Source organism: Amblyomma maculatum, chromosome 8 (genome assembly GCF_055883805.1).
Source record: "Amblyomma maculatum isolate TAMU_Amacu chromosome 8, ASM5588380v1, whole genome shotgun sequence".
NCBI classification, from domain to species: Eukaryota; Metazoa; Arthropoda; class Arachnida; order Ixodida; family Ixodidae; genus Amblyomma; species Amblyomma maculatum.
Window position 1 is genome coordinate 8,630,726 of NC_139351.1, and position 20,684 is coordinate 8,651,409.

At 45.0% G+C, this 20,684-nt stretch overlaps 1 protein-coding gene across 1 annotated transcript in view; it reads right to left on the reverse strand.

Annotated features, from left to right (window-relative positions):
* Positions 1-18,525: 18,525 nt before the first annotated feature.
* LOC146180502 (uncharacterized) overlaps positions 18,526-20,684 on the reverse strand; it is a 31,607-nt gene continuing 29,448 nt past the window's right edge. The window contains exon 3 of the mRNA XM_084577798.1: positions 18,526-18,799. Coding sequence (XP_084433924.1) covers positions 18,590-18,799 — 210 coding nt within the window. The 3' untranslated portion in view covers positions 18,526-18,589. The remainder of the gene's footprint in view (positions 18,800-20,684) is intronic.

Sequence of the window (20,684 nt, forward strand, 5' to 3'; positions counted from 1 at the left end):
AACGTAACAGCGGCGGCAGTCCATCACAGAGACGATGCAAACGGGCGGCACTCGAAGGCGACGGTCCTTCCGGTGCAGCGTGCGGTCTGAGGATGCTGTGCCGGCGGCGGCACTGGGGTACTCCCCCCCCCCCTCCCCCCCCCCCTTCGGGAGCACGCGGCATCTAGGGTTTCGTTCTTCGAGAGCGAACTGGGCAGACTGACTTTGGGGCCTCGGCGGCTCCTTTTTAAACCCTTGTCGACGATGCCTTGTGCGCAGGGTCGGGGTCCGAAACAAAACACACACATAAGCGCACAAAGTAGTTCACTCACAGAGGAAGGCGCACGTAGACACACCACACTTCAGCACTGCATGGCCGCCATCTTAGGTTTGAAAAACATAACGCACAACAAAAACAACAGTCACGTACGCCCCTAACCTCGGTTCTTCTGGGGGTCACATTGCCAGGGGAAAAAAGAATATACGGATATACAAAGGAAGTAGTAAGGGTGACTTTGAGTGGGGAACGTACGACACAGGCAGCACGTGCTCTTCTACTCGAGCATGGAGAGAGTTGTAGCTAACACAGGGAAATTTGCTATACTCTTCCGAGGCAACGTGCACGTGCGCGTTCTTGCGCGCCCGACCGATGGTCACGTATACAGGTCCCGTGAACGTATGGGGTTTACAAAACAATTCCGCGTGCGTATAAACGACATGGGCAACTTAATGTATGCAGCCTATTTTGTGACAATCATATTGTTACAGACCAGGAAAGAGTAAAAAGCGGGCAGTGGCGCTCGCGCTAGGGTTGTAACAATATCAGTGTCAACATTCAGGTTATAAAAAATTGCGCGGAATTTAAGCAACTCTTATACATACAATTCATTGATTACAAAATATATTTGTCTTTGTGCAAACATCAGCAGTCATGCATGAATTGAAAAATAGGAGTGTAGACGAGCTCTATGTTATTGTACTGGAAGATATATTGTGACTTCATAGCAACAATAGGTCTGCATAAAAAGTAATCAATTTTTCATACGGAAATGCGTTAGGTAAGGAGACACGACCCCCACAGTACTAATAAAGATTGCCTAGTTGATTATTCAAAGACTTGGAGTGGGACCATAGGTAAGGACAAGGGTTGATGGAGAACACCTCAGTAATATTTCTATATTACTCAGGTAATATAGTAATTTCTATATTTATTGAAATAAAATGATTGATTGATTGAAAAAAAAAATATGCGATTCACTGATGACATCGCCTTGTTAAGTAACTCAGGGGAATAATTCTATAGAATGATTGATGATTTTGAAGAAACAGAAAGGGAGGCTTAAAGGCAATATGCAGAAGACTGAGGTAACATTCAACTGCCTCAGGAAGGAACAGCAGTTTACAGTAGGTAACGAAGCAGTGGAAATGGTAGGCGAATATGTCTACTTAGGACATGTAGTATCCGCAGATATGGACCATGAATGTGAAATAACTAGGAGAATAAGGTTGGGATGTAACGCTATTGGCAAGCACTCGCCGATTATGACTAGCAGTTTACTGGTATCGTTCGAGAAGAAATTACATAGCATTTGCATTTTGCCTGTAATCCCGTATCGGGCTAAAACGTGGAGGCTAACAAAAAGGCACTGCTTAATTTGAAGGCAACGAGAAGAGCTACGGAATAAAAATTGTAGGTGTAGCGTTAAGAGATAGAAGTGTGCAGAGTTTGTTAGAGAAACAACTCTAGTTAATGCCATTCTAGTGGATGTCATGAAGAAGAAATGGGCACGGGCAGAGCATGTTGTGCGAATATAGGATAACCGATGGTCGCTCAGGCTAAAAAAGTGGGTTCTAAGGGAAGGCAACCATCGCAGGGGGAGGTTGTAGATAAGGTGGGTAGATTAGGTTAATGGGTTCGCAGGGGCCAAGTGAATGCAGCAGCACTGAACCGAGTTGAATGTCGGGTTATAGGAGAAGCCTTCCCGCTACAGTAAGGATACTCCAGGATGATGATGTTAGCTCATGACCAAAACCCTGAAACCGGAACCCGAACTTTAAATTACGTCTCGTGGGATATTCTTTGCAAGAACAGGGCAATCCATTCGAGGATCAGCATTGCCATAAATATTAGCTGAAATAGAGGGAACAAGAGGGATTTGATCCTTGCCCTATTGAAATCAACCCTCTGATGCCAAAATTCGAGGAACAAATGAGTACTTGCGAAAAGCAAAGCACGACAATCCTCAACGCAAGGCGTTTTTTCTGATGCGCTGGCTCTGTTGTTTATAACAATGCTTCATAATGTCGTTAGTTAAGACCTATAAGCAGTGGCTCTACTTTGTCACGTCCTAAAGGACAGCTCCGGTGATTTTTTCTTCGTTTGAGTTTTTGACAGCATTACATTCCTTAGTGTGTCCTGACTCCAAGAGAAAAAAAAAAACGTTTTTCGAAATTCCAAGTAGAACTATTTTTAAAAAGAAAAAAAAAAATCGAATCAAAAACGAAACTGCTGTAATGGCCAGAAACGACGTTCCAGCGACGAAACAGTGACGTCACACACAGTATTCGAAAAGCACTCGCAAGTGCATTGGATAGTAGGATTAAAATATAGAAATCATGAGGGAGTACTTAAGATGTCTGAGATCGCTGATACAGGCCTCAAAATTACATTATCACGCGGGGAGTGGGCAGTAACGCAGGTGTACTGTTCGTGACGCCACAGACCAAGTGTTGCCCGCAGAAATATTTTCGAAAGAAGCCACGAAAACTGCACGTTTTAAAACCGTGCTGCGCGCGAATTATTGCACGGCGCCCAAATTTGGTTGAATGCGTCAGAGCGGATTGGACAGCCCACAGAAAACATTTTATCAGAATATTCGAATGTCGAAAACTTCCGGAGTAGCCCTTTAAGCAGCTACAGATTTATCAGTAAGGTCTGAGAATACAAGGATTAAGTTATTAGTTATTCCCAAGGGTGTCTGGTCATGAGCCTGAATAGTGCTGAGGGGTTACGGGAAGGGTTTTACAAAGGTATATAAGCGACATTTGCTCACCGTATATGTGTTAATAAGGCAGTTGCAGCGGCGATGTGATCCTTGACGTGGTTAGAAAAAGAAACTCAAAACCCTATTTACCGTGTGATGTCACCGCACTTTAATAATTGCGAAGCGATAGTATTCCTACACCAAATCGTTTCAGGAAGCTAAATCATATATACGATATTACATATACAACATTGTAGTATCGGCTAAGGAGTACGATTTCACAGGAAATAGCCGTGGCCACTCCATCGCCGGCAAGTGCAGTGCTCGGATCGGATAAGAGCGCGCGACACAGACACATCGTTCGTGTCGCGATGGGCCCAACGAGTCACCTAGCAGTATATAACACTTCTCTCGCGCCCCTCGAGTTCTAACGGAGGTAGGAAGGAAGGAAAAACTTTATTTTGTTTTATGCTGTTTTAGGCGGTTTTGGGCAGTAATCATAGATTCTCGATCTATCCCCAGGAGTCTTCTACGTCGAACTCCTCCGCTTCAAACCAATGGTCGGTTGCCGTCAGTCCAGGACTCCGCTGGCAACTGCCGCCATTTGAGATTTTTGGAATAGACCTTGTTAGTCTTCGTAGCGGTCTTTTGACAGCATTCACCCTATCCTCCGCGCTGGGAGTTTGTAGTTTGTATCTGTGGATCATGTCTATGTTTTGACAGGCCCAAGAGACGTGATATAGTCTGAGGTTTTTCGTCGCACCTGGGAACTATGTTCGCGCATGCCGTAGGGTGCATTTTTTTCGTATGTGTAGGTTTGGTATTGCCGCGAAACCTTCAAAACAGTATTTGTTGTTTTTTAACAGCCGCCGGCATACAGGCTTATCACTCTGATTCTGGACCGCTTATCAGTTCCGTAATCTTTGTTTGTTAATGCTCGATGTCGCGAGTCACACCTTTATCAGTTTTGTTGTAGCGCAAGATGCACCGAGATTTGCCTCGAAGGTTCCGGCCACTCGGGTGTCTTTCCACAATGTTCCAGCCCGTGCTGGTATTTGTTTGCGACGTTATCTAGATTGTTCTGTGCAGCCTTTAAATTGAGCGTTGCCGAGTGTGACGGGCAATCTTTTTCCGACGACCGACGAACACGTTTGTTGCTATCGCCGCCGCCGAGTTGCTTAGTTCCTTCGCGGGCGCAAGTCAGCCCCAATAAAGAGTTATTTCAGTACCATCACGCCTGTGTCTTCTTTTGGCGTGTACGGCCTTGTCACCACTACGTGACAGTATGAACCTGTCTGTAATTATCTCCCAAAGGCAGCTTACGCTCTTTTCAGAGGTCTGTGCAGAGGGGGATATCAAATTTTTCTGTCTGTAGATCTTTCTAGTCTGGCCGAGTATTCCTTGAGTGCTGGCTCGAGTTCTGTGGTCTCGTCGGATGCTCGGAATATACTATATCCTCAAACTATCATGTAGTTAAAAGTTCGGCTTTTTAATGCGCCTTTCCCGCACGGACTTTGAAGAACATGTAGGTGCTGCCAGTTCGCCGTTCATAACCGAATACGAATAGTCATCATTTTTATTCTCTCCAGGTATTGGCGTGACGATGTCTCCACAACTTACGTTCGGAGGATCGCTCAGGTTCAACATTGGAGATCTGGTGCCTTTGAAAGTGGGTGGCGTGCATTCTTTGCAGTATACCGCCATTGGCCAGAGAGACTGCATAAGAAAGCTTGCCAATCTTCCTGGCGGCGTTAGCAGCCAACAACTTTTGAGAACATATAGTCGTGCATGCCGGTATTCTAGCAAGAGTGTTCTGCTGTTTCGGAACACGGGTAGAAGTACAACGCAACATATCTAAGGCCGCTCTGAGCTGACGTCGAAACATAAGTTTGGCATAAAACACATGAGTTGTCACGTGAATCGCGAAGAGTTACGCTAAAAAGAACCTTGACAGCCGACATGCAATGTTTCCTTGTATTTTTCGTAGTGCTATGTTTTTATCCCGAGCCATTCTATCAACTTGTACGTTTGGTGTCGGCATGGTATGGTGTGCCTTAGAGATATAGAATGCCGTTGAGCTGCCAAAAATCTTTCACGCCGGTCGAGGTAAATTGAGTGCCTGATAGCCATTTCTTGAATACCAAAGGTGGCGAACACAGAGCACACCTTCTCGATGACTGTGCCTGATATCAATTCCCGAGACTGCCACAACTGAAGTCATTTTGTGCCTGCGTCCACCACAAATTGCAGTTTCTCAACTGTACCGGAAAAGCGAATATGACCGGACCAGGGCGTTTGTGATCTATATCAATCTCGGCATAGGTCCAGCTTGTCGGCCTTTACATGCCCTTGACCATATTGGTATCCAACCACGCACTCTTCGATTGCATGATCAGGATGTGAGTCCCCGAACTCATGGTGAGAGGTTCGTTTCATGACCGACATTTGTCAATGTGTCGCGTGTAGCAGCTGAGAGCCGTTTCCCAAAATCGATAACAAATTTCTGAAGAGGTACTTTGGAGAACACATTGTTTATGCTTTAACCACACCAATTTCGTTGCTCTGTACAGAGCGTACTATAGACCAACGCAAGTTGTGTAGCCGCCAGTTTGGGTACTGCGAAACGCGGTGTCCAGCACAGAACCTCTCTTATAGTGAGGTTTGTTACGTTTACATTCGTCAAGGTGCCCTGAATCACAATGTTTCCCGGTGGGGTCTGCTCATCTGTGCCGTGCAGCGGGAGGCACCGCTGCATGGCACAGATAGATGGCATATATATAGGTATAGATAACGTAAGAGTACTTCCAGATGACTTATAATCTATATTTTACAATCATTTTACCGCACCCTAGGTGTTAAAATCTTGAGAAGTTACCTTCTCAACGTCTACACTTAAACTCACTAAGACACAAAGACATAGATTTCTATAAGACATCTGAATGAGCCCTATATGTCCTAGCTTTTTTAACATGTTGTAAGAAGTCCACTAATGGTTCTCTTTTGGGTGGGTCGAAAACGTCGTTTCTTCCTGATATACACCGCCCTTATCTGGTTTTAAAACCAAGAGGACACGCGGACGACATGGGAGCGCTTTTATACTGAACCTAAACTGTTTCGGCGACTCGTAAACGCGCAAGAAACGGTTCTAGCAGATCCTGGCCCATCGTGACCAACTACCTGGAGGGACATGCACTATCTATACTGAAGAGGTCCACAAACTCTGCAAGATCATTGACTCTCGCATATAGGATTAGGACGAAGTCAAAATCATTTGAAAGGCATTTCCGGTGATGTCTATACCTTTGTCATCACTAAATATGATCCTTAGACTGCCTCCGCTGTCAATCGTCACATCTACACAGTCGATGTGCTAAAGATTTGTCGAATAACGCCTAAGGTGGAAGGCTGGCCAGTATGAGAACCGTCAATAGTGTTGACGAGTATGTCTTCGCGTACATTACCTCGACTACCCGGCAAATCTTTGTTGAAGAGCTCCTCCGGTAATATTCCCACAGCCAGCCCACCTTACCAGTGTCGTCCCACCCATTTTTTTTTGTGCGAACTTGCCTACGCAGCGTAATCCCAACCTGAGATTTCTGTTCCCACAGCATACCCTGCCTTTTCGAAAGAATGCTGCGGCAACATATAGCAAGCTCTGTTTCTTCTAGGCATCCTGATCAGCGTAACGACTTTCGCCCGCCAAGACCTAGGCGTCCACCCAAGTTTGCAGATCTGCGCGACCCTGGCTATCATCCACACCCTGACACTGAGTGCTTTCGGCTCCTACTCCTTCTAAGTCTCACTCCCTTCTGTTAGCGTAGCAGAAACCCGGGTAATATTTCAAGACAATGCCGCCGTCGTCCACCACCACGGTATGACCAGTTGACTACTCTCAGTTCTGGCCATCTCCTCCACACGGCCAGTGTCAGCCTCGTGGCGTATGCAACCACTACCCGGCTTTCGACCCGGAGTCTGACTCCACAGCCCGCTTTTCATGCACATCGTTCGCCATTCGCGCGGCGTCGCTCCCAGTCTCAAGCAATCAGATTTATTTTTTCGAAATACCGTATGACTGCTCCCCCAAAGAAATAATGAGACAACATGGAATTCAGACATTGTAAATAGGAAGAAAAATACAACGGCTGAAATTTATTTTTCTTCCTAAAAATAATCTCCTCACCCTCACTCCTGAACCTTATGTAACGCCAATGGCAGCACGCCGAACACGTCATCGGCATGTTGACTCTCTGACTCCCTATAATGCCAGAACTAACATTCTTAAATATTTTTTTTCCCACGTACTGTAAATGATTGGAATAATTTACCTCAGCCGCTACTAAACAGTATTGATTCCATTGACCGTTTGAATTACTGATTTCATTTTCTTGTGAATTATAAATTACTCAAATTGATCTTTGTGTTATATTTCCTTCTCACTGCTTAAACTCTACTGACGGTTTTTTTTGTTTTGGGAATTGTTTGGTTACAAAACCGAGTGTTCTTTTTAACCATTTTGTTATCGCAGCTGGTAGGCTGCATTGCTATTGTGCACACTATTAAGTTGGCCCTTTTGTTCTTACGTCTGCTAATGTAATAATTCTGTACTTTGTATGCCTCTCCTGCCTGTGCCGAAACGAGGCCTGCAGTATTGTATAAATAAATAAAAAATAATTAAATAATAAATAAATAACTGGGCGCCACACCCGCTGGAGATGAGGCCGCCGGAGAACGATCGCTAACGCAGAAATACTTTCTTCCGTGACTATGCTCAAAAATATGATCCATATATCACTTGATGGTATTTCCACAACGGCGTTAGTGGACAGTGCAACTATTGTAATTATGAGGTTGTCGTTTAAAACCTTTATGGGGCCTAAATCATGCTTTCTTGGAACGGTGATGCAAATTTTCATAGCATTGGTTGAGATTTTTTATAGCCCGCTGAACTGCGTATTGTCAATGTGTCTTGGAGCAGACGCCTTTTCGGCGGCGTGCGCCGTACCACCGTACCACCGTACTCCACGCAATATGTAATTCTTGGTATTGATTTTCGGCGTAAGTGTGGAGCTACCGTAGACTGCCGCACCTACAAGATCAGTGTTAAAGGCTGCCCCGCCGTGTGGGTGTGCGATGATACTGTGGTTCCCCCGATGTCTATTCAGTGCATTCCGGTTTCGTGTTCTCGCTCGGCGACCGAAACTTTTGATGCGACCATGACGTCTAATTATTCGAACTGCGCGAAGACATCTGTTCTGATACCTTATTGTTTGGTGACGGCAACCCAGGGCTTCATGTGACTGCTGACCATTAATTGATCCTCAAAGCCAGTTCCTCTACCAGCTGGAATGAAGTTTGCTTCTTGTAAAGAATACGCCAATATCAGTCGCGTTGGTTAAAGATTTACCTGAGCGGTATGTCGCAGCATCCCCAACGAATGCTCAACTCCCGATGAACTCCGATGCACTGAAGACCGCCTTCATCCCTCCCGATGGACATTTCAAATTTAAAGTTATGCTCTTCGGTTTGTACAATGCGCCTACGACATTGAAAGATTCATGTAAGCTATACCACGTGAAACGGAAATGGGAGGTCTGTGTGCGCTACCTGGACAACGTAGTCATATTTGGCCGGACATTCAAAGAGTACAACGACCGTGTAGTGCTGGTCCTGGACTGCTTGCGCCAAGCTGGCCTCGTTCTGGATTCAAAGTGCCGCTTTGGTGAGCGGTAGGCGTTGGTGCTTGGTAGTCTCGTCGACAGTGACGGCGTCCGGCCTTATCCTAAGACGACCGCAGTCGTTGCCGCGTTTAAGCAACCTCAAAACGTAAAGAAGGTTCCGCTATTTTTTGGGGCTTTTCTCATTTTCCTGGCGCTTCATTCCTCATTTTGCCAATAATTGGCAACACGAGCGGGCTTCTCCGCTTAAAAGCAACCAAAATACACCTTTTAGCCAATGTAATTTGAGTGCCATAGACTAACACACAATAAGAGCGCGAAAGGGATAGCTGGTTTGATATAATATTTGCTGATATTGTATACTATGTATACTACTTATCGATAAGCTTTTTATCCAAAACTTTGTGAGGAGCTACTGCGAAACCTTTAATTCACTAGCACGATTTCTGAGACTCCGTTATTGCACGAACCATACTGATATGTCCCTACTATATATTGCCGAGAGTAATAAGTAGACTTTGGTCAATGTAAAAAAAAAAAATAGAACTTCATGTATCAAGTAAAATGGCGTGAAAACAAAAAAAAAATCGTGTATAATGAACAACGCAGTTGATGCGAAAACAAGATGATTATCTTAAAATAGCTATTTGTTCTGCCTTTATCCCTATTCCCATAATTATCTGATCATGTGAAGCCTGTGGATGCGGTATATTTGATGTGGTTGAATAATTGATACGGGGTTTTCCCTACACATAAAATTTTGGTTTCAACTTTTCAGAATGCATGTCGACAACCCCCTTTTTATGACACATATCTTATCGTTTAAGATACCTTACTCCGTGCTTTTTTCTGGATATTATAAAAAAGCGCAGTTTAATTACACAAATATATTTAGCTGCATACGGAGTGCCTGCAGTTACTTCGCTTGGCAAGAACAATAATATTTAAATATTGGGCAGCAGAATGGGAAACGTCCACATTTGGTTGTCTCTTCGAAGCATCTGGGGTAATCTTCAGCAGTCGAACTTCTGAGATAAAATAATTGCACCGTATGTGTCAAAATATGTGCATAATCACACTATCGGCCAAAAAAAAATCTACGAAGAGTATTTTTTAAACTAACTACTGCAGGTCTTGCATGGAAATCAGTCATGGAATGCTTTTAGATCGGATGAAGCCTGTACATGACCATACATATTTCAGATGATTAGTTTCAGTGTACATGCCAAAACGGATTTTTTTGCGCATGGTTACTGCCCTTAATATTTTATACGGTTGACGACTCTTCGGAGCACCCGGGGTAATCTTCAGCAGTCGAAATTCTGAGAAAAACATATTGCACCTGAAGTGTAAAATATGTGCATATTCACACTGTTGGCCGAAAAAATCTACGAAGAGCATGTTTTAAACTAGTTACTGCAGCTCTTGCATGGAAATCAGTCATGGAATGCTTTTAGTTAGGATGAAGCCTGTGCCTTTGTTCATGTCCATACGTATTTCAGAAGATTAGTTTCAGTGTGCCTGCCAAAACGGATTTCTTTACGCATGCTTTCTGCCCTTATTATTTTCGGCGGTAAGAGGCACAGTGGAGGAAAACTTTAAAACACATTTCGTTCCAGAACTGTCATAATGTATTAAAATAATAAACAGCTAATAGCAAGTGTTTTGTCATATAAAGACATGCTGATCACTTATGCTCCTCAACAGTCTCATTTATGGATATTGTATAATGTATGACCAACTTAATTTTTTATCTTTTTATGCCTTCTAAGTACGGAGCAAGCAGCAAAATTCACTGTGTTGCCAACGTATGTTCGATGTAAAATAAGCATTATAAGTAGTACATTATATGTTGTCATGCATTCACCAGAGCTAAGCGAGTAATTGACACGCAGCTCACAGCGATATCTTGGAACGAATAATAAATTTCGTGTCTGTGTAAATGAGCGCGTGACAATTAGCAATCCCCTCAAAATAACCATTTTCTCCTAAGCAAGAGTACAAATACATGTTACGTGTGCCTAAATCTCTTAACAAAGTCATCATGTTCTTCCAATTAGCTTTCACTTCACCAGCCACGAGCACGAGGACAAGCTGTTGGCAAGTTTCATCTTCGGCTGAGAAAGAGGGGGCGGGCAGAGTAGCAAAGGAAGAAAAGCGGGGAAGGGGGGGAGCAATAATTGGAGTGAAGGATTGGGGAGAAACGTGGGTATGATTCAGACGACGGCGCCGGCTGTATCTCTTTGTGAAGGCAGCTACCTAAACGCAGCTCTAAGATTATCTTCACAGTGAATCTCTTACTTGAAATGCTTCAATGGGTTAGTGATCCCAGATTCCCGGAATCCACTGTGTTAAATTTATGAATAAAATATGACTCACATTGTTCACGCTCACGATTAGTTCTGAAGCTGCTTTTAGCAGAGTAACTTTTAGTTTTTCAAATTCATGACCTGTTTGATTAGTGTGTTTGGATAGAGGAAGGTAAGGTAGTGACTTGGTGTGTGCGCAGTGGTTATTGAATCTGATTCTGAAGGGAGTGTAGGTTTGACCTATGTATTGCATCTGGCAGTGACCACGTACCAGTAGGTATACAAGGTTGCCCGAGTCGCTGTTAAGGTTTTATTTTTTGTCATGTTTGAAAGCGGAATGTGTGCTTTCAGCCTGTTTTGATGTCTGCATGTGTTTGCACAACTGGCACCGACTTTTGACACAAGGTAGGCAACCTGCGGGAGAGCGTTTATTTACTTCTTTATCGACTACGTAATTGGGCCATCTGTGGTTTACCCGTGGAGGATTTGGGAAAATTTTGGAGAGTCAGTCACTCTGCTCAATAATATTGAAGTGCTCCTTCAAAATTCTGTTGATGTTGGGGGCGTTATTTTTGCAGGTTAGTATCAGGTTTGAGGAGTGAGAATTCGCAGGCTCAATTTGGTGTTTCCTAAAAAAATTATCGCGGCTTGGTTCGGTAACCTTACTAATAGCGTCGGCAATGATAGGAGCCGAATAATGATGATTCGTAAGGACCATCCGCAGGCAGTTGCAGCCTTTCAATCTTTCTATGTCTGTCCATATCATGAATTTATAGTCAATGAATCGCTTGAAAAGACCGGTTTAAACAAATTTGAGGAAAATAAATTTGACTCGATATGATGCATAAATATTGCTTCGCGTTACGCCATTACCCGCGCGATACCAACCAGCTGCGCTACAGACGTCGCTGATTTCCTCCTCCACGACGTGATCCTACAACACGGTGCCCCATGTGAACTACTCACGGATCGTGGTCGCTGCTTCCTCTCCAGAGTGGTTGAAGAGCTACTTCGTGTGTGTACCGTCCGCCACAAATTTACCACCACCTATCATCCTCATACCAACGGCCTGACAGAACGCCTCAACCGTACGCTCACAGATATGTTATCAATGTATGTCTCCGGTGACCATCGAGATTGGGACATTATTCTACCCTTTGTAACATTTGCCTACAACTCTTCTCGTCATGATACCGCTGGCTACACTCCCTTTTATCTGCTCTTTGGCCGACACCCATTACTCCCATTTGATACATCGCTACCCACTACTGATGCCGCCACTACTACTTAGGCTCGTGATGCCATCTCTCGCGCTAAAGATGCTCGTCGCATTTCATTGCTCGCGACAGGCTCTTGGCCTCCCAAGGCTCCCAGCAATCCCGTTATAACAGTCGCCATCGCGATGTGCACTACGCCCCAGGCTCTCTCGTTCTGCTCTGGTTCCCATCACGCCGGGTGGGCTTCTGCGAAAGACTTCTACCACGCTACACAGGCCCCTACCGTATCTCGCGCAGAGTCACCGACGTCAAATAGGAAATCGAACCTTTGAACCCGAAGTCTTCTGCATCACAAGCTTCCGACATTGTGCATGTGACACGACTCAAGCCGTATCATTCACGCCCTGCTTCGTTTACCTAGAACGCACCGGGACTGTGCTTCTGCGGCGGGGGTAATGTTATGTGGTATACCATGCTGGCATTCAGCAAGTGAAGAAAAAAGTGTCTGCGTGTGTGAACGAAGACGACGCTCAGAGAGAGAGAGAGAGAACTTTTATTCGTCAAACAGAGTGACTATCCCGTTCTTCGGGGGTTAGACCCGGAAGGTGGGACAGTCGCCTTAGTTGCAGGCCGGTAGTTCTTGGACTCCGGCGGCATCTTCGGCCAGTCGAACAACTTCTCTTTGGGCTCTTGGGTCTGAGCTTCGCAGAAGGGTCTCCCAGGCGTCTTTAGTTATATGTTTAGCCCTGCCTGTTGACTTAGACGCTTAGACGCACAACTCAACACTGAGCGTCGTCTTTTCTAGGAATGAAAAGAAGACGCTCAGTGTTGAGTGGTGCGTATAAGCGGTGCCCAGCGATTTCAGAGTGGTGTGATACATCGGTGCGTGACTTCCACTCGTAAAAATATATTGGCGTAAATTGGTGCTATTTTAGTTCCCATGGCCATGCCGCTTGTTTGGAGGTAATAGCTAATATTGAATTCGAATGAGTTTAGTTCTAATACTGACCTGGTGAGCGTCATAATTGCTATCGGGCTAGGGGAACCTATGCTGCTGTGTTTTTCGTAAGCTGTGACTAGGGCCTGGATGACATCATCGTGTGTAATATTAGTGTAGAGGAAAACCACAAGTAGCGTGCCTTCGGGAACTTTTACTTTCGTTAACTCTTCGAGAAAGTGGCTGGTATCATGTATGTAGGACGGGTGAGAGAGGTTTATTTGTTTGATTATGGAGTCTATGTAAGCGGAGATAGATTTCGTGAGCATGCCGATGCTGGAAATCAATACTCGACCTGGTTTGTTTTTTGTGGACTTTTGGGAGAATGTAGAACCGTCTCGGAGACTGGTTGGCTACTGCAAGCGCCTTGTTTATTCGAGGTGTTATTTCTTCTTTCTGGGTTAGTTGGTTCACCGTGGTCGTTATAGTATTGTGATGTTCGCCGGTGGGGTCTGCAAGAAGGGATTTGTAAAACTGAGTATTGTTAATTTGGCGGTTTCCTTCCTCTATGCATTTTTCTGCATCAACATTTACTGTGCCCACTCCTTTGTCCGCGCGTTTGATAGTGATATCGTCTCGTTTATTCAAAGAATCTAATGCATCACGTGTGCTTTTGAGAGGTTTGGTAATCGATCGGTTGTTTCGCGAAAGCGTGAAGTATATCTTTTCCTACAGCTGTTTTACAGATTTTTTTCTGCTTTCTTCCCCTTTCCTGCGTCTGTACAATTTTCAAACATTTTAAACCCAAACTCAAGCAATTCTCACGTACACAATGATTCAGGATACCAAGGATAGCAGGGGGTTAGCCCAGGCACAACGGCAGCGAGCAGCACAGACGCAAACGCGCAAGCCACACTTCGTCGTTCTTTCAACTTCGTCTTCCTTGACTCAGTCATGCGCTACCTGGCAAAGCTAGGCGCCATTATGCCCCTTTCCGAAAAAAGGATTGAAATTAAAGATTAAGACGGCCGGTAAGAACGATGTGAAAAGTAAGAGAGTGGTCACAAGGGGTGGGCGTACGTTATCGTTGGTATTACGGCTTCAGCCGCAAAAATGTGCACAATGCCCGAGCTGGGCTGTCGGCGTTTTAGAAGTGCGGCGCCGTCTGGACTAAATTCATAACTGAGGCCACTCACACGACGCAACACTTTGTACGGCCCGAAGTAGCGGGAAAGGGGCTTCTCTGACAAGCTTGGACGGCGAACTGGTGTCCACATCCAGACTTGGTCCCCAGGATTGTAGTCAACCTTGCGGTGCCGGAGGTTTTAGCGGTGCACATCAGAGGTCTGCTGCCGCCCGATGTGCACACGGGTGAGCTGGCGGGCTTCCTCAGCGCGGCTGGTATATTGCTGGTCATCTGGGAAAGCTGGTTATAATCTGGGCACGGGATCATGGAATCGAGCATGGTCTGAAATTCACGTCCGTACACAAGTCGAAATGGTGTGAAGCGCGGTGTTTCTTGTAAGGCTGTATTATACGCAAATGTGACGTATGGCAGGACCTCGTCCTAGGTCTTGTGCTGAACATCTACGTACATTGACAACATGTCCGCAATCGTCTTATTCAACCTTTCGGTAAGACCATTGGTCTGCGGATGGTACGCTGTGGTCTTGCAATGGGTCGCGTGACTCAGCTCAAATATGTCGTCAATGAGCTGCGAAGTGAAAGCTGTCCGTCTGTCGGTAATGACGTACAAAGGGGCGCCATGCCGCAAGACTATCTTGGGCATCAAAAACTCAGCTAGTTCGGAAGCTGTGGCATGAGGGATTGTCTTTGTCTCAGCGTATTGAGTCAAGCAGTCAGTAGCTACTACTATGCATTTGTTTCCCGCCTTCGACAAAGGGAAAGGGCCAAGGAGATCCATGCCGATTTTGTCGAAAGGAACACGTGGTGCTCTAACGGGCTTGATAAGGCTTCAGCGGTGGTGTTTTACGACGCTGGCATTCGCGACAGCTTCTTACACAGCGTTTCACAGTTGCGGAGAGACCTGGCCAGTAATACATGTTGCGCATTCGAGCAAGCATTCGTAAGAAACCCAAACGAACAGATGTCGGTTCGTCGTGGCAAGTAAGGAGAATATCCGCACGCAGCTCGTATGGTAAGAAAGAGCTTACGAGATGCTAAGGTCTTTCTTGGCCTTGGGAGTTTTTTTTATACAAGACGCCTTGCGGCATACAGAAAGACCCAAGGCGCCGAGATAGGTGTCGAGGGAGGGTCGTATCACGCCCTTCCAGTTAATCGATGAGTGGAAGGATATGTGGATCAGCTCTTTGTCGATCCCTGATCTCAGATGCACTGAGAGCTCCTAGAGCCGCTGTTATCATCGGCTACAGCATCGCCAGTGTCAGTGAGTGCTCGTGACAGCGGGTAGCGTCTTCGTGTTTGCGGCCTGACTTATAAACAATAGTTATGTCAAACTCCTGAAGCCTTAAACTCCGGCGTCGTCCAGATGGGTCACGCAGATTTGCCAACCAGCACAGACAATGATGGTTCGTGACGACTTTAAATGGTCGGCCGTACTGGTAGGAGCGAAACTTCATAGGTGGAGTAGTTCGTTTCGGCACGAGAGAGAGTGCGGCTAGCATAGGCTATTACTCACTCAATCCCGTCTTGATGCTGAACAAGGACCACGCCAAGACCGATACTACTGGCGTCAGTGTGCACCTCTGTGTCAGCCGCTTCATCGAAGTGCGCCAGAACAGGGGATGTTTGAAGGCGCTCGCGAAGCAAAGAGAAGGCCGTCTGCTGCTATGAGTTCCACACAAAGGAGGTGTCCTTCCTTGTGAGGTGCGTCATGTCCTCGACGTATGCTTGGGCACTCTCATTCGACATCTGGAAGCAAGAATAAAGGGTACGTTCTGCATGATCGCTACGATCCGCGCTAGTGCAAGCCTCAAGAAGTCGACGCCGGAATTACCGACACGATGTTAACACTTGCTCTCGGTTCTCGAACCAGCTACGGGCGCCATCCTGAACGCTGTAGTAGACGTTCCTCAGTTTGGCAGCATCGTCCCACTGGTTAAAAACAGCGACACGTTCAAACTGATGGAACCAGTCCTCCACATTCTCAAAGAGGTCCTCATAAAAAGACTTCGGTACCCCAGGGGCCTGCAAGGTGTAGTTTCACGGCCGGTGCGACGGCTGGTTACTTGCTGAGCAGAAGCACTGGATGTCATGGCGGCGGCTAATGGCTGAAGCTCCGGAGACAGTCCCTGGAGCCGTCGACTGGAGCGATGCCCTCGTGTGCCCAATTGCACAGGGCTGGCGCAACGTCTTTCAGATGGAGACCCTGACATAGGTGATCGTTACACCCAGCCCTTCCACTAAAATGTCACGTATACGGTGATTCTTGATACAAAGGATAGCAGAGGGTTAGCCCAGACACAACGGCAGCACGCTGCACAGACGCAAAAGCGCAAGCAACACTTCTTCGACGCCTTGCAACTTCGTCTTCCTTCACTCATATATATATATATATATATATATATATATATATATATATATATATATATATATATATATATATATATATATATACACTGCGTGTTCAAAGTTAGATTTTACTGATTGTTTAAAATAAAAGCAAAATGCCGTACGCTCACGCAGTTTTTGTACATTGGTAATGCGGCCAGGCGGACATAAATTGGGATATTAATTGTCTCCGTAAACTCATTAATTAACTAAAATTTAGTAATTAACTATTTATTGGATGAAGTTAGCGTATATGTTTATATTGAGAACTTGGAGGCAAATGCTTTTTAGGGCTAATCCATTTTGTAGAATTTTAGTAACGCGGCTGTGTCCTGAGATGCGCACGTCTAAACTTTTGTCCCAGTTCGCCTAATTACGCATGCGAGACGGCGGCTCTCAGCCTGAAGCACTCCCACGTGTGACGCAGCTGTTGCGTATGGCACTGCCTTGCAAGAGTGTGTAGCGAGCGGCGACGCGGATTACTTTTTGTTCTCGGCCAGCGTACCTTTCTTGGCGCGCGAAAGGGATGATTCACTGTGCTAGCAGACTAGAGCGAGCGATAACTTTCAACTAGGCTTGGTGCCACCGTATAAACATGGATAAGATAAAATGGGTCATGATATGCAGTTTTTATTCCCGATAGCAGCACTAGTGCAAGCCACATGGACAGGCAGATGTGCAAGGCTGAGTGTAATACGCAACAACTACGTCACACGTGGGAGGTGCTTCACGCTGAAAGCCGCTGTCTCGCATGCGTAATTAGACGAACTGGGACGAAATTTTCATCATCATCATCAGTCTGATCATACCCACTGCAGGGCGAAGGCCTCTCCCATATTTCTCCACTTAACCCGGTTCTGTGCTAGTTGCATCCACTTGACCCCTGCGAACTTCTTAATCTCATCCGCCCACCTAACTTTCTGCCACCCCCTGCTACGCTTTCCTTCCCTTGGAATCCAGTTTGTTACCCTCAGCGACCATCGGTTATCCTCTCTTCGCACTACATGTCCTGCCCATGTCCATTTCTTCTTCTTAATTTCTACTAGAATGTCGGTAGCTTGAGTTATTTCTCTGACCCACAGGCGCGTTACCAAAACTACAAAATGGAATAGCCTTAAAATGCATTGGCCTCCAAGTTCTCAATATAAACATATACGCTAACTTCAGCGAATCAAAAGTTAATTACTAAATTTTAGTTAATTACTGAGTTTACGGAGACAATGCCTCAATTTGTGTCCGCCTGGCCGCATTACTAATGTACAAAAACGGCTTTAGTGTACGGCACTTTGCTTTTTGTTTAAAAATCAGTAAAGTCTAATTTTGAACACCCTGTATATATAAATATATACACACTGAGAGTTGCAGTGAGTCTGTAGTGATAAGTCATGGATAAGGCAACAAAGCTCAGTGCAACCGCTCGTTATGCTTGCCTACATGCTGAATCTACTCATCCTACCGACATCGATCGCGGTGAAACGGGGGCACGTAGGAAAGATGCACCTGAGAGAGCTAAACAAGCGATGCAAACCCCAGAACAGCGAGTGCAGCGACCTTTAAATCCACAACGCAATGCGGCGGAAAAGGTGCGACAAGAACAACAAAAGAGAAACCCGACCAGAAGCCACGTTTGACCTTTGACCTTCTGAGAAAAAGAAAAAAAAAGAAACAGAAACAGATACAAAAGTTACGTCGACTTTGCTTACGCAACCTACCGATCTAACTAAGGCTAATTTCCAGCTATTTTTTTATTCATGCTTGCCTTTGCGAAAAAATTGGTAGCCGCTCTCTTTAAGTGCTTTGCCTCGCTAGAAAGATGCTGCTAAGTATTGCTACAAAACCAATGAAAGGCAACGTGTTATGTATATAATTGCTATAGTACTGAAAAAGTTTGACCACACCACACAAGTACGTTTTTAATATAGTTCAATGCAGAGCTTTCGCAGTATACACGTGTAAGTCACGTGATTTGGACCGCACAGTCCAGCACATCTGAAGCAGTGTTGAACTTCGTCCTGAAATAGTTCAGAATGATCCGGACAGCATGAAGCCGAGAGAAGGCTTCGTACTTGTTGATCAACGAGCAGCTGTTCGAGAAATCCTCGTAATCCACGTCGTACACGGCGATGCCAAAACGCAAAGTCGGGTGTTGACCTTTTATTGTGCAGAGCTGCCGAAGAAAACAAAAAAGCTCTGAACTGGGCTCCAGTTAAAACGTTAGCAAAGCTTTATTGCTTCCCAGGCTGCTATTATGCAGTGCATTATTTTTGCCAACATGGTAAAGCAAGCGCGAACAAAGCCTTATTTCTTACCACGTTTTGTTGTCGTTATGAACAATTCTTTTGGGCATATTTGCGAAAAAAAACAACTTATGTTTGCTTGTAACTGCAAATCCAGCTGATGCGATGATAGCTCCTTTCATTTTTCAGATAAAATCTTAAGTACTTTCTGAAATCCGTGGCCGAAGTAAAATATTTGTTCAATTATTTCATTATGCAGTCAAGAAAAAGTTCGGCAAAATAGTAATATTCGCCAACGGGTTTCTTTATACGCCAGTAATATATTCATAAATGAAAAACATGAAATGTTCCAAAATTCCCATAAAAATTAACGAATGGCATATTGAGATTGATCTAAACCGTGACAAAAGAGTACATACTAAAACAGACGTTTGATAAGCTCCCCAGTAACCAAAAAAAAGGGAAAATGTCGTTGACATCTAACAAGAGAGGACCCTTGATTTTATTCTCTATGTGAGTAATTGCTGGAGATCAAAATATAAGAGAGGTAAGAACGTATATATAAGAAGCTGAGTCGTAGAGTAACTGAAATTCATAATCAGCACTTGAAAACAAAAGCAAAACCAGACAAAAGACACAAAGACGAATACGGGGTCCATGCGCACTACACAGCAATCTATAAGCGAATACTAATACACAGGAAATATGCCCAGACGAGAATATCCTTCTTGGCTTCATGCCTGGTGCGAAAGGTCACGAAAATGTATTCAGTGTCGTACAATTAGGCTTAATCTTACACTGACATAGGTATGAAGGAAAGCGTAGCGGTCACATAATTTCTTCTCCTTGCATACCCATTATAGAGCCGTTTCCCCTTGGTCATTCAAACTGGATTTTATATGTTTGCGCAGTATGAAACAGCCTTTGGGTTCTTATTCTGGTGTTCTTCGCTCGCCGGTTGCTGTCATAGCAATCGACAGGGTGCCTACGTTGTTCTGATTCCGATGGCCCTCTCTTTGATGTTGTTCTTCAACAGCCATTCTTTTTCGCCTCATACATTGTATGTATAATTCTTGAAGATAGATTTGCAAGCAATATAGGTCACCTCAATGCTAACTCGCATATAACCAGAAAAAAGCATGGCTTCCAGAAAACAGCACTCGTCATTACAGGATCAAATTCGTTAATAAATTTGAGGCCCTATGGATTCCTCTAGAATCCTTTATTGTGAGTCTCTAGATTTTCGTAATCTCTCTACGGTAGCAGATAATGACAGGGTAGTAAAGAACAACACCAATCTGTGACGTAGGTACGATGCGGTGGCACTTCTGTCACCAGGCTGGGCCGACTGGGGGGGGGGGGGGGGGGAATTAGGCTTACAGTCCATAGGAATACATGGAACCGAGAGATTTCAACGCAGTTTTCTCATTTCACGGGCACCTATGATGTCATTATTCGGCACAGAGCAACCATGGACATTCTAGAACAGATCATGGAATTATGAAATCGTATTGCCGAGGCGAGTAATTTTTAAAACATCGCGAAAGTATTGGGGTGCGAGTTGGGAGGGCGACCCATAAAAGCACATGTAAACACAAATTACCGCAACATTTTTCTCGTTTCACAGAGCTCCAGAAGTGGTCGCAGGTCGTTAAACGTTGGCCAGCGCTTTGAAGGAGTGTGTCACAAAGTATGCTGCGTCATTAAGGAGGCAAACTACTTTTAAACCCCTCGTTGTCTAGAATCTGAGTTATAAATGCATCCGGTAGCCCGCCCCATACGAAATGTAAAGAACGGTTCGCAAAGAAGCTGACT